The 14,033-nt window shown below is 34.8% G+C and overlaps 1 protein-coding gene across 1 annotated transcript; it reads left to right on the top strand.

The window, feature by feature from the left end:
* Positions 1-1,975: 1,975 nt before the first annotated feature.
* Positions 1,976-11,165, top strand: LOC110730990 (kinesin-like protein KIN-5C). The gene is made up of 23 exons (XM_021910842.1): positions 1,976-3,473; positions 3,638-3,767; positions 4,221-4,379; positions 4,472-4,821; positions 4,959-5,097; positions 5,241-5,338; positions 5,418-5,574; positions 5,787-5,856; positions 5,937-6,013; positions 6,212-6,265; positions 6,378-6,458; positions 6,540-6,651; positions 6,745-6,831; positions 6,927-7,102; positions 7,263-7,424; positions 7,652-7,759; positions 7,941-8,099; positions 8,183-8,266; positions 8,347-8,552; positions 8,700-8,801; positions 8,996-9,105; positions 10,229-10,380; positions 10,641-11,165. The coding sequence occupies exons 1-23, from the start codon at positions 3,424-3,426 to the stop codon at positions 10,836-10,838; spliced, it is 3,021 nt and encodes a 1,006-aa protein (XP_021766534.1). The 5' UTR covers positions 1,976-3,423; the 3' UTR covers positions 10,839-11,165.
* The last annotated feature ends 2,868 nt before the right edge of the window (positions 11,166-14,033 follow it).

Below are 14,033 nucleotides of genomic sequence, written 5' to 3'. Positions count from 1 at the left end.
TGATTAACATTATTTTCATATGCATAAAAAAGATCTCATTGGAAAGACCACTCGTAATGAGTTAAAAACATAGGATTTTACACGTAGGAAATTTGAGAAATATCTTTCACAACTAGGACCGAAATAACACCGCGCGAAACTGAAAAATTTTATCGAACACAGAAAGCTGCTGAGGCATGTGGGAAGTAGTGCCAGTCTCTGATTGCTGGCGCCAATTTCCCCCAATACCGAGCCAGAAATATGCATTCTAATTTCGACCAGTTTTTTGTTTTGTTTGCTTGATCCTACTTCCTGATTGAATTTTTTCATGTTATTTATGCAATGTCAATGATTGATTATTATGTTTTACCCTGGAGTATTATTTATTGGTGAACTTATGCCCTAGATCCTTTTATATATTGTTTTCTCCCTATTCTCAATCTTCGTAGTTTAGTTTATTATTCAAATATAAATATTGGTTACTTCATAATCTAGATTATATTAGTTAATTAGGAATTAAAAAGATGTGTTTCCCTGTGGAGTTCGACCATACTTCCCTATCTACTTTAGTTAGAGGACCTAGGTAATTACTTTTGATTAGGGGATACGACTTTACCCTGTCACTTGACCTTCCATAAATCTTCTCATTATACAAATTGAAGTCAACCACTAACCTGCTATGTCGCTGAAGAAAAATGTTCTCGGGCTCCTCATTACTTTCAAAGGCCCACTTGTTACGTCTACTCCATAAGTACCAAACTAGAAACAGTGCTTTCTAGTAAGTAGCTTCATCCAATTTCTCCTGCCATAACAAAAACAATATCACCAAATATCAAGACATCCCCGATAATAAGGGCATCATAATAGTCCGTTCTTTTCCAGATTTGAGAATTGAATGAAACAAGATGAGAGCATGAGTAGTTGTCTCACTACTGAAGTCGCATCAAGGGCATCTTAAGTCTTCAATTAAGTGCCTATAGTGGAGTAGGCTGTGAGTTGGGAGGGTATTCGTGCAGTAGCGCCAAGGAAAGTGCTACACTTTTGGAGTAACTTCGGCTTTTCAGATCTCAACCCAATATTTTTCAAAGTTTTCCAGCCAACAAGACTTGCCCAACAGATAAGCCGAGTTCACTTCATAATCACCATCCCTTGACCAAGCCTAGGAAGGAGCATCATCAGGTAACCTGTCGCTTAAAGGAGTAGCATAAATCAGCTTCTTATCACGTTCATTAAAAAGTCTTTTAACTTTCTCAAAATCCCAACTTCTTTCATCTGCTCTGATTGAATCAGCTACCAAATTACATTCCTGAATATGCATCTCACTCGTGACAAAACAACCATCATCATCAATGAGCCAAGGGTCCTCCCAAACTCTAATTTTCTAATTATTGCCAACCCTCTAGAAAAGCCCCTTCAGAACGAGAGACTTAGAACCCCAAATACTTCGCCATGAAAAACTAGAGCAAGGCTGCATTAAAAACCGAAGTGTAAGGATAATATTTGGCCTTGAAAACCCGACTGAAGAGAGTATTCTCATTGCTAGCGAGTCTCCATATCTGCTTGCCCAAAAGTGCATCATTAAGACCCCCACGTCACGAAAGCCTAACCCTCCGAGCCATTTGGGTTGACATAAAAATTCCCAGCTCTTCCAGTGTATTTTATGCTCTTTATAATTCGATCCCCACCAAAATCGGGCCATCATTGAATGAATTTCCGAATTAAGGGATAAAGGGAATTTATAGACACCCATGAGGTACGTTGGAATCGCTTGGATGACCGATTTCAAAATCACCTCTTTTCCGGCTCTGGAAAGCAGTCTTTCCTTCCAACCTTGTATCTTCTTTCGTATACGATCCTTGACAAAAGAAAACACAACTTTAAAATTAAAGTTAAAGTTTAGTTAAATCAAACAAGTAATTCAGATAAAAAAAAAAATATTCAAACAAGACTATAATAGACTTTAAAAAAAGGAAAAATTGATAAAAATAATCCCAACTTTCTCCGGTTCGCTCAAAATAATCCCAAATTTTTATTATTTTTAAATAATCCGAACTTTAGGGGTCATTCGCTCAAAATGGACCTAATCGGTCACCAACCTGTTATAACAGGTTTACGGTGACACTGACATGTGTCACCACATGAATGGTTGAAAAAAAAATAAAAAACACTTTAAAAAAAACTTAAATAATATAACAAAAACCCAGCCCCACACCCAACCACCATCCCCACCACCAGCCTTGACCTTCCCGGAACCCCCACCTCCGTCGCCGCCGAAAAACCTCCCGCGTCGGAGCCCAGATCCTTCCTCCAACGTGTTGGCGCCGGCGTTGCCCTTCTGTACCCCTTAAATCGCCTAAATCCGACCCCAAAACCACCCTTATCACAACTCGAATTCTTAAAAACGCCCAATCCCATCGTAAAATCCTCCAAACGGCCATCCCCTACCCTCGAAACCCTAACAATTAGGCATTTGAGGGTCGGAGAGGGCCAATTAGGGGGTTTGTGCGGTGGGGGTTGCGGTTATTTTAGGTGTTTCGGGTTTGAGAGAGGAGGCTTTCGGGTTGGGGTCTTGGTGGTTGGGTTGGGGGAGCGGCAGCGCCAGAGTCGGCGCGGGGGAGGGGGGTTCTGGTCGAGGCAGCGATTAGGGGAGGGGGGATCGAAGTACTTGGGTGGTGGGAGGAGGTAGCCGTCGGAAAGTTACATTGGTGGTGGATGTGGTTGTTTTTGGGTTTTTTTTTTTGTTTTTTCGACTAATCTTGAGATGACATGTGTATCTTAAACAAAAAAAAACCTGTTAAACAGGTTACCTGTTACATGGGACTATTTTGAGCAAATAACCCCCGAAGTTCGGATTATTTAAAAATAATCCAAAGTTGGGATTATTTTGAGTAAACCAGCGAAAGTTAGGATTATTTTTATCAATTTTTCCTTAAAAAATTCAGACAATAACATTCTATTTCATGGGAAGAAACACAAAGCTTGTGAAATGTTGGAAAATTATTTGATCCTTGATGTAACATGGGCCAAATATCACAATGTTAAAAACCCTAGTGGCTTAATCCAATTCATACTTGGGCCAACGTCTATAAAATTCAAATTAATAATTAAAAAACCAAAAAAAAAAAAAAAAAAAAAAGACTCCCTCATCTCATTAAATCATCACCGTCCATTTTCTTTCAAATCCAATCGTTAAATTCCAACCATTAGATCCAAAAAAAATAAAAAACTCAAAACGCAAAAATCCAAATAAGCTTTACAATTAACGAGGAGCGCACCTCCAAATTTCAAATTTCTCCTTCATCCCGCTTCTCTCTCTCTCCTCTTTTTCTACACTTCAAACTTTTAGAGAGAGAAAATCTTACTTACAAATTCATTCAAAAATTTGCAGATCTTCATCTTTTTCTCTTTCTCTTCAACATTTGAAGAGAAATTTGAGCAACAAAAATGTCGAATAAGGAGAAAGGGGTTAATGTTCAAGTCATTCTTCGTTGCAGGTAATACTAATGCTTTTGATTTTACGAATTTTTGATGGATTTTTGAGTGTTATTTGTAATGGGATTTAGGGTTTTGGAAATTTGTGATTAGGGTTTTTCAATTAGTGTGGGATTGAAAATTGATGAGGATTTTTGGGTTTTATTTGGGAGTGATTTAATTACAGGCCGTTTAGCGATGAAGAGCTGCGGAATAATGCGCCGCAAGTTGTTACTTGTAATGATTATCAGAGGGAAGTTGCTGTTTCTCAGAATATTGCTGGCAAACATTTTGATAGGGTTTTCGCTTTTGACAAGGTAATTTAATTTCATTTATCAAGGGTTTTCAATTGATTTATTTCAAAATTGTTACAATTATTTTGAATGTTTGTTTAATTTAAACTAGGGGAAGTGATAGTTTCCACAAGAATGCCGCTTTGAATTTATAATAATTGTTGTTTCGAATTCGGAATCGAAACTGGTTAGCTTAGTTAGGGTTAGTGACACTGTGATAGTGGTGTACAATTGTGCTGATTTAGAAGTAATCTAAGGAAGTGATCCAATGATGTTGTTTAGTTTATCAAGACATGGTGTTTAATTGCTTAATCAAATGTCAAAATGAATCCGATTTGATAAAACAATAAATTCAATGTGTGAATTTTGGCTAATGTGGAATGTTTATTGATAATCCTGATATGCTTGGGAATGAGTAAAATTCATGAAAACCCTAGTAGGCTGCGTCGAATTTGATTGGTGGGGGTGTGTTTGCAGGTATTTGGTCCAACATCCCAGCAAAGAGAACTATATGATCAAGCAATTACCCCCATAGTGAATGAAGTTCTAGAGGGATTTAATTGTACCATTTTCGCGTATGGTCAAACTGGTACAGGTAAAACATATACAATGGAAGGTGACTGTAAAAAAAACAAGGTACATGAACTTCTACTGTTTGTTGATGAGGTCCTTGGCATTGAATCTTTGTTACTGAATGGTTGGTTGATTTACCTTGCTAAACGTGACAGAGTGGTCCGAATGGAGAGCTTCCCATTGGAGCAGGAGTCATACCTAGAGCTATCAAGCAGATATTTGATACATTGGAGAGTCAGAATGCTGAGTATAGTGTAAAGGTGACTTTTTTGGAGTTGTATAATGAAGAAATTACTGATTTATTAGCACCAGAAGAAATTTCGAAAGCTGCTTTGGAGGATAGGCAGAAGAAGCAGCTGCCTCTTATGGAGGATGGTAAAGGAGGAGTGCTGGTCAGGGGGTTGGAAGAGGAAATTGTCACCAGTGCTAGTGAGATCTTTACCCTACTTGAAAGGGGATCAGCCAAACGTCGCACTGCTGAAACTCTTCTTAATAAACAATCAAGGTCTTTGATCAAACTTTACTTTACCTGTTATGTGTTCATCATTTTCCAGCCCTTATCTATATACCCAACAACCAGTTAAAGAAAATTAAGACAGAAGGATGGGAAGAAGGACTCATTGTTTAATTGTTATTTTTCAGTCGATCACATTCTTTGTTTTCTATCACTATACACATTAAAGAAGCAACACCAGAAGGGGAAGAGCTCATCAAATGTGGAAAACTTAATTTGGTTGATTTAGCTGGATCAGAGAATATTTCTCGGTCTGGGGCTCGCGAGGTCTGATGCTTTATGTGATATCTTTCATTTACATTTTGCTGACATGCCACTGTAATGCTAGTCCTGGACATGTTTAAAATACGATCTTAATTTAAATTGACATCCAGTAATGACTTACTGTGCTGATCTTACTCTTTATTTAGGGTCGTGCAAGAGAAGCTGGAGAGATTAACAAAAGTCTACTCACACTAGGGCGAGTTATCAATGCTCTGGTAGAGCATCTTGGACATATTCCCTACAGGTCAGTGATTTGACTAGTTTATGTATAACTTTTAATTATCAGTCATTAAAACTAACCTTTCAATAATGGGAATGTATAGGGATAGCAAACTCACAAGATTATTGCGTGATTCGCTTGGTGGACGGACAAAGACATGCATCATAGCAACAGTATCACCAGCCGTCCATTGTCTTGAGGAGACCTTAAGCACTTTGGACTATGCACACAGAGCTAAGCATATCAAGAACAAGCCAGAGGTTGGTTCACTAATATTCCAGTCTATATGTAATAGATGATCCAAATATTTCAAGTACTTCAAACTGTATAGTGATTCTGTTTTATTTTTGTGGTGTATGTTCATTTTTTAATATTTAATTTTGTAGTTTGGTTATTACTTTTCGTTTAGTTACTACTCTGTGCTCTAGAAATTTACCTTAGATGATAGCATTAATGTGTAAATATTATACAGATCAATCAAAAAATGATGAAATCAACACTGATAAAAGATCTCTATGGTGAAATTGAGAGACTGAAGGGAGGTGAGAAACTTTTGTCTCTAAGTGATGTGAATTATTCATCCTTTTTGAAATGTTCAGCTGAACCTGTAACCTTCTTTTAGAGGTTTATGCTGCACGAGAAAAGAATGGAGTATATATTCCAAAAGATCGTTACTACCAAGAAGAAACTGAACGAAAGGTATTAACATCCTCCTCGTCCTTATGGCCTTGCCTTGTCTGACTGTGCTACAGTTAAGAACATAGAATTTCCTTGTTTTCAAGTATGTTTACATCATTGTGTAGTTTGTTTTTCGGCTTCACTATGCATACATAGTCTTCATATTCATACAAAATATCGCTAATTTTAAATATTTTATTTGTTTTTCTGCACATGTAGACAATGGCTGATCAGATTGAGCAGATGGGAGTCACAATTGAGAACCAGCAGAAGGTATGATACTTCTTTGAATTGAGAATTGGTACTTGTTTAACCTTTTTTTTTTTTGAAACCTGGTACTTGTTAAACTTATTGTAGTGTTAATTGTGATTTGCCATTGAAATAGCAAGTTGAGGATTTGCAAGGAAGATATGCTGCTCAAGTTCAAGAATGCTCTGACTTGAGTCGAAAGCTTGATTCAACACAGGTGATGCACGTTGCTACTGCCTATAGTATGCTGTTGTTTATGTGCCATGCGAAATTTTGACAGGCAATGTCATCTTTGCAGAAAGACTTGAGTCTCACTAGAAAATTGCTAACTGGCACTGAAGAGGAACTGAAGAAAAGTAAATACACGCTTAAAGAAAAAGATTTTATAATATCCGAGCAGAAAAAAGCAGGTTGAACAGTGTTTGAAATTTATTTAGATCTATTGTTGGCTGGTGTTGCTGGGTGTTCTGATCACCAAAAATTTTCTGTCATGATCTAAACAGAGAGAGCATTGACTCATCAAGCTTGTGAGTTGCGCTCAGACTTGGAGAAATCCCTTCAAGATAATGCCTCACTACATTCTAAAATTGGTATGAAGCTTATTTATGTTATTTGATTGTTCATATTTGATATCTACATGCACATCATATTTTGATATCTAAAATGATTTCTCTTTGAGGAACAGATAGAGAGGACCAGTTGAATGCTGATAACAAGTCAGTGGTGGAAAATTACCAAACTGAGCTTTTAAAGCGACTTGGTTCCCTTTGCAGTACAGTAGCTTCTTCAATGTCTCAACAAAATGAAAACCTACAAAGTATTGATAAGCTCTGCCATTCAATGATTGATAACCATAATGTGGTAGGTACTCAGATTCAGTTATGGTTGAACTTGTTTTTAAAGTCTAGATCCTGCATGTGTTGTCTAATGTTTGATGACCTATGGCTTTCTTAGTTCTTACATGATATGATCTCAACATTAACCTTTATATATATTATTTTTGCACGGATTTTGTCTGCAGGCTGTGACTGATTTGAAGAAAAAAGTGGTGGCTTCAAAGACTCTGTATATTTCCCATGTTGATGCCCTACAAAATGTTGTTCGATTGCACAAAGCAGGCACTGATGCTAATTTGGAGGAGATGGCTTCTCTAGCTTCTTCCAATACTAGGTCTATTGAAGAGGTATGTTAGGAAAACCAATGTTCAGATTTTTTTGGAATGCTTACCTATGTATTTGGTCCTTAATTTTTATGTGGTAACCCTGTTACTTTTAACTTGATTACTGGGTTCTAATCAAGCATCAACTAGCATTTGTTAAAAGATATTCACTTCATGATGATTACTCAATTTAAGCGCGTTTAACATGAACAATTGGCTTTTCAGCCTCTAATTTTTTTTTGGGGTATTAGTTTCTAGAGATTGAGGATGGCAAAGCAATGTCTGTATATGATGATCTTCAAGCAACTCTTGCAAGCCACCAAGGGGAAATGGCACTTTTTGCTCGGGAACTGCGTCAGGTTGGTGTTTTTAACTCATGAACTATGAGGAGCATTCTCTTATTTAGATAGTAATTACTTCTTTTGAGTACTTAAATCTGAATCTGTCACTGTTTAAATGGGCATTTGCACTTCTATGCATTTGTTTGGAGGGATCAGAAAGGAGTTTATTTTATATATTTTTTTGTGTGTGAAAATGCAGAGGTTTCATGATAGCATTGAGCACATGAAGGGGATTGCAGAGTTCATAAATATTTATTTGCAAAAGATGACTGAAGAATCAAGCAAGCTTGGTGTTCATGCATCTCAGATTGAAAAGATTCAGATAAATAGTATTTCTGAATTCCAGAAAGCATTTGAGGTCTGTTGCTTTTATTTTTGTGCGCGTAAGTAATACATTATGATTTTGTTGTTGTTTATGGTGTTTTGTGGGTCTATTTGTAGGAACAATCTAGATCTGATGCTGAAAAGCTTCTAGCTGAAGTGACTGATTTAGTAACCAGCCACATTCGTCGTCAGAAGGAGATGGTATGTGGGTCACTTTGTGGTTTCAACTCATGTCTTACTGTTTTGTTATTTTGATAAAATTCTAAGAAATGACCATGCAGGTTGATGCAAGACTCATTGATCTCCGAGAGACTGCTATTGCAAACAAAGTTTACTTGGATGAGCATGTTTCATCTTTGGAGGGATTCACAACTGATGCAAAAAGAAAATGGCAGACATTCTCGATGCAGGCTGAGAGTAATACGAATGATAATGCTGATTACTCTGCAGCTCAACATTGTAGCATGGAGTTGCTTTTACAGAAATGGTTGGTCTTCTGATCAACAATGGTCATGCATGTGTTCATTGTGGAATTGTTTCGTTTAGTAACTTCTCATTTGTATATTATTTTTATTGGTTTCATCTTGCACATAAATATTTGCTGACGTTTCTCTTATTCTTTTATAAAATTTAGTGTGAGCACGGCTGAGACGGCTTCCAAGCAGTTGAAGACAACTCATGAGTCTGTAAATGAGAAATGCAGTAATCAAGCTTCAACAATGATTTCTTTAGTGAGGTCAGTGTTTGGTTACAAATGCCGACAAGTTTTTTGGATAGTATAATTCATAAAAACCTCCAGATGCTGCTGCAGATTGCATGCTCTGGTAGTCATGATTCTGCATAGCAATTTTAATTAAGAGAATCACTATTGAGCCAACCAGTTTACTTTGTCTATGATACTATGTCATATATCATAATACCTATGTGCAGGAGCATGGTAGAAAGCCATGAGCAGCATGATTCAGAAGTTGATTCTGCAAGGGTTGCAGCTGGTCAAGATGCAGCTAAATGCAGTGAAGATATTGTGCACGATCTAGATAGTAAGTTTTCTGTTATGGTTATGATCTTACTGAGAGTCTTGTTAATATTGATTGATGACAGTAATTAATATCTACCGTGCTCAACGTTTTTATATTGTGAAGACGAATGAATCTTTTTAGACACTTATTTTTTAAGTTTGATACTGTAAATTGGATCTTTATGGTGGCTTACTCTCTTATTTCCTACCAGTTAATATATTTGGTGAAAATTTAATAATATTTAATGAATATTAAGGGAATAACAGACAAAACATGTAAGGGAAACAGTGACTAAATTTATTTTGATAATGGCCTGGGAAAACAATAGGATAATTACATATAAAACAGAATATATCAAAAGGTGATATGAATATACACATTAAAAGAGAATAAAGTATAATCTCTAGAATTTGGTGTGTGTAATATACTGCATTTAACAAACTTAGGTTTCTGCACCTTTTTGGAAGATGAACTATAGCCTTATTTGAAACTACAGTAGACAGTTGGAGAGGGATATATGATGTAGGAGGTAGTTGGACATTGTGGATTGAAGATGGAGAAAAAGTTTTTTGCTTTTGCTCTAAGAAATGAGAGAGTTAATGGTACTTTCTCTCCCAAATTTATAGGGACTGCAGCTTGCAATTATAAAAATATAGATTTGAGGAAAGTTGGTACGCCTAAATTCACTTCTCTAGGCTTTTGGAATGATTTTGGAGAAAATTGCTCCTCTTGATGTACTAGATAATGCTTTCTGTATGTTTCTAAATTTTGATGTACTAGATGGAAGTGAAATCAGTCACTTTGGGAATTCAGTTTTAGTCTTCTTCTATAATGAAGGTGCCATACAGTTGATAAATTGATGCTATAAGAATCAATGCTCAATTCCTATGGTTGGTTTGGTTGAAGTTAGCTTATGGGTGATCTGATAGAATGTTTGGAAGTAAAACTGTGACTTTCATCCTCACAGAAACACTTGAAATCATCTTTATTTTGGTTATACACATTTCTTTGTAAAAATCTGGTGGTTTTGTGTTTGCTTTGTACATTTGGATATTGGTAGTCTCTTTTTTTTCAGTCACCTTGTGTGCTTAAAAAAAACACTGGGATGATATCTTTGTTCAATTCTCAAATTATTTTTTCACAGGATTATCGGAGATGCAAAATGGAGAAATGTCGGGTATATGTTCATCTGTCAAAACTCAGGTAGAGAACCTTGAAGTTTTCAGGGAGGATCATGCTGGGCAGGTTGTACGTATTGAAAATGAGGCACAGACGACTTTCCAGCAGAGATATATGGTAAGGATATAGCTTATAGCCACGCTCTTAAAACTGTCAGGTTAAACCACCTGCTGCGGTGTTGAATCCGGATTAAGAATTGAATAACACCATATGAAATACCTAGGAAGAGTTGTTTATTAGTTGTATAACTGAAAGTTGTTGGTAAGAACAATTTTGAATATAATCATTGGGCATGATGATTTTGATATTAAATGCTCTCAGAATTTAGATTGCTGGCCAAGTGACTATTCTGATAATAAAAATTCATGTTTTCTCAGGATTATGAACCAACTGGGGCGACACCAGTAAGATGTGAGACAGATGTTCCAAGCAAGGGCACTATTGAGGCCTTGTGCACCATGCCAATGGATACTCTTTTAGAAGAATTTCGAGAAAATCACCCTTATGAGTCTGTGGAAGATAAAGAAGTAAAACCATCTCTCATACCACGTTCACCCTTAGTAGAACGGAACTGAAAATTTTGGCAATGATGGGGTGTGGTGCATTTTGCTAAATATATATGTAACTTCCATGTATGCTGTTATTGTTATTGCCAGAAGCATAGTGAAACACATTTCTGTTTTCTAATTTCTGTAGCTAAGGGGCTGAGCTGTGGCACTGATGCAATGCGTTGAATAAATTCCATCTTGGAATTTAACAACTTATATATAGTGTAGATCACAGGGTGAATTGTATTGCAATGAAGTTGTTCACTCAGATAGCCATATTGTTGAATATGAACGTGTTGTAAGATACAAACTACTTTGGTTTAAACAAATTTATTGGGAAAGCAATTAGTCTTATCATTATTGCAGAGCTGTTGACATGTCTGCTTTGTCCCATTAAGAAAAAAATGTTGCAACTACAGCAATGAAAAATTCCTTGTTTTGCAGAATGTTCAATATTTGCACTCCTTTATGACTGATTGGTTTGTGTTCTATCTGTTAATATTCGAATTCTGCAAACTCTTAATGAAGATTATGCTACTGGTTAATTAGGGCAGAAGGTACAAACTCGATGGTTTTGATTGAGTAAATGTAAGGGTATCATGGTACTGATGGCAGGGTTAGCTTAAAAACAAACCCGAAGTTTGGTCCAATTACGGGTGAAAATGCAACATCTATTCATCTACTCAATTGCTAGATAACCCTGATAAACTATTACGCGTTGGGAGAACAATATGTGTAAAATTAATCATATGCACAATCTACAGGAAGCTAATCACCTAATAAGTCTACATCAACACTAAGTTCTATTATTAAGCATATAAATTCCTGATAAAACCATTACTAATAAACTATATATCAAATTCTTCCAGATGACTTTCATCTTCTACTACTAAAGTTAATAGAGCAGGCAACTAATACGATGGATTTACCAAGTTTTTTCCATTACAAAATGCACCATAGGTTAGACAATAGAATGTTTATACTCCGTAAGATGGCCCTGCTTCTTCGCGGCTGGATTCCCTTGGCTAATTCATCAATATGCTTTAGAGAAATTAGTAATCATAGTAATATACGATTTTTTTGTAAATCAAAGTTATGTCGAACACAAATTTTAGTCCATATGACATTTTAAGATTCATTTATATGTACGTATACTAATATATGAACTTTTTCTTTTTCTTTTATGATTAAACTTGTGCATTGACAAATGTGTCAATCAAACTGTTACATTTAACCTAAAACAAAGGTATTCCATTTTAATTATTTTTATAATTACCGTGTTAAAATAAGTAGTGTTATTATAAATTTACGTTATACAATTTCATGCTCAGGGAACAATTCCAATTTAACAATCATATGATGATCTAACACAACCTTTGGTTAAATCACTACGCTAAGACTACGAAAAGGTCTATATGTGACAAGTAAGTTGGCTGAATTTCCATCTCTATGCATAGCTTACTCAATTGAAAGGAAATCTACCTTCTTTGAAGTGTTTAGCCACCCATTTGTTATTACGTACAACTGCTCACATCCTTGCAATTTATGTCAATGCTACTTTTCTATCTTTTTCGCGCATATTACTTAGTTTTAATAAGCTCGTGTCAAAAAAAAAAAAAAAAAAAAAACTCGAATGTGCCCATTTTAGTGTCAATATTTACTCATCTAAGCTAAGTAACATAGAAAAAGCTAGAGATCTGTAAATTAAATTTGCAATGTTGGATGGGAAAGATGTGTTGGATCCCAAACCATATGATTCTAGTTGCTCCTTTATGTGAAATCTGGCTAAATCAATTCTAATGAACTATTAAAATGTTTTTACCAAGTTTAGGTTATGGTTTTGACACTTACCTATGCTTCTTTTTCTTTAGCATCCATCATTTCTTGACGTGGAAGGCTCTATAGAAGGTCATTTCTTTACCTTTCCTCAATTAGATCTTATTTGGTAATTTTGGTTTAACTCGCTAAATTAGCTGGTTTAATTACCTGATTGTAATAGTTGTGTAAAAGTATTTGATAACTAGCTAGCTGTATTTTGACCGTTTTTGTGTAAAATGAAAATTTTTTTTTTTTATAGCTAGGGTGTTGGATATGATCCAATCATTCCTTTTTTTTTTTTGCACCAAATAAATTCCAGCTAGCAAGTAGTGATGAATATTTATGAAAAAAAATTTAAAAAGTGAAAAAATATAGAGTACTGGCCTGCTCTGATTTACTTAACTGAGCTGTGCTGAACTAAACTGAATTGAATAGAGCTCAATGAATTATTTATGAGAGAAGGAAATTAGAAACTGAACTGAGCTGAACTGATTGTAGCTGAACTGAAATTAATCTGAAGAGAACAGATCCTAATAGAGATATATACTACATATATTTTTTTTCTCAACAGACGAGGTTGTTTTATCACCAATTAATATTACACTGGATTAGGTTCTGTGCCATGCGCGGTAATTTTCACTATTTATTATTAGTTTAAAACTAAATTTAATTATTATAATAATTATCAAATTGCAAAATAAGATAAAAAAGTCGTAATTACAAAACAAAAAAAAATTATATCATACTAAAGAAAATAGTGAGAGTATTACATGCATATATGACTAATAAAATAATTATGGATTACGCTACAAAGTTATACTTCATATAAAGGAATGAAAATATTATTGCATAGTATATTAAATAAACAAATACAAGTAAGTTTTTGTTGAATGTGTATAAATAGAATACAATTACCTAATAGTAATGGAGAAGGTTTGGAATATATATATATATATATATATATATATATATATATATATATATATATATATATTATTTGCGCAATTTTTTTTAAAAGGAGATGACATATGTCATTCTTGGTATCACCTTTATTATAATAATATATTATTATAGTTACAGATTTATGTGTTAAATTCAATTTGATACAATATAACGTAATTTTTTTTTTCGGTACTATAAATTAAATCCATGTGATTGTAATATAATATAAAAATATCTCAAATAATATTAATATTAGTAATAAGAATCTTTAATTTCTATTATAATGTATGAACTAAATATATGCATTTTATAATTTTATTGTCTTAAATACGTTGTCAATAAAAAAGATATAAAATTAAGTTAACATTTTTTTTATTTGGAAGTGTTTTTTGGAGGGAAAAAACGACACCAGGAAGTGACATGTGTCATTTCCAGTGTCTGTGTTTAGTATTATGTTATTGA

This window comes from Chenopodium quinoa, unplaced genomic scaffold (genome assembly GCF_001683475.1).
Source record: "Chenopodium quinoa cultivar QQ74 unplaced genomic scaffold, ASM168347v1, whole genome shotgun sequence".
In the NCBI taxonomy this organism is placed as follows: domain Eukaryota; kingdom Viridiplantae; phylum Streptophyta; class Magnoliopsida; order Caryophyllales; family Amaranthaceae; genus Chenopodium; species Chenopodium quinoa.
This window is presented reverse-complemented; position numbering and strand designations above follow the sequence as displayed.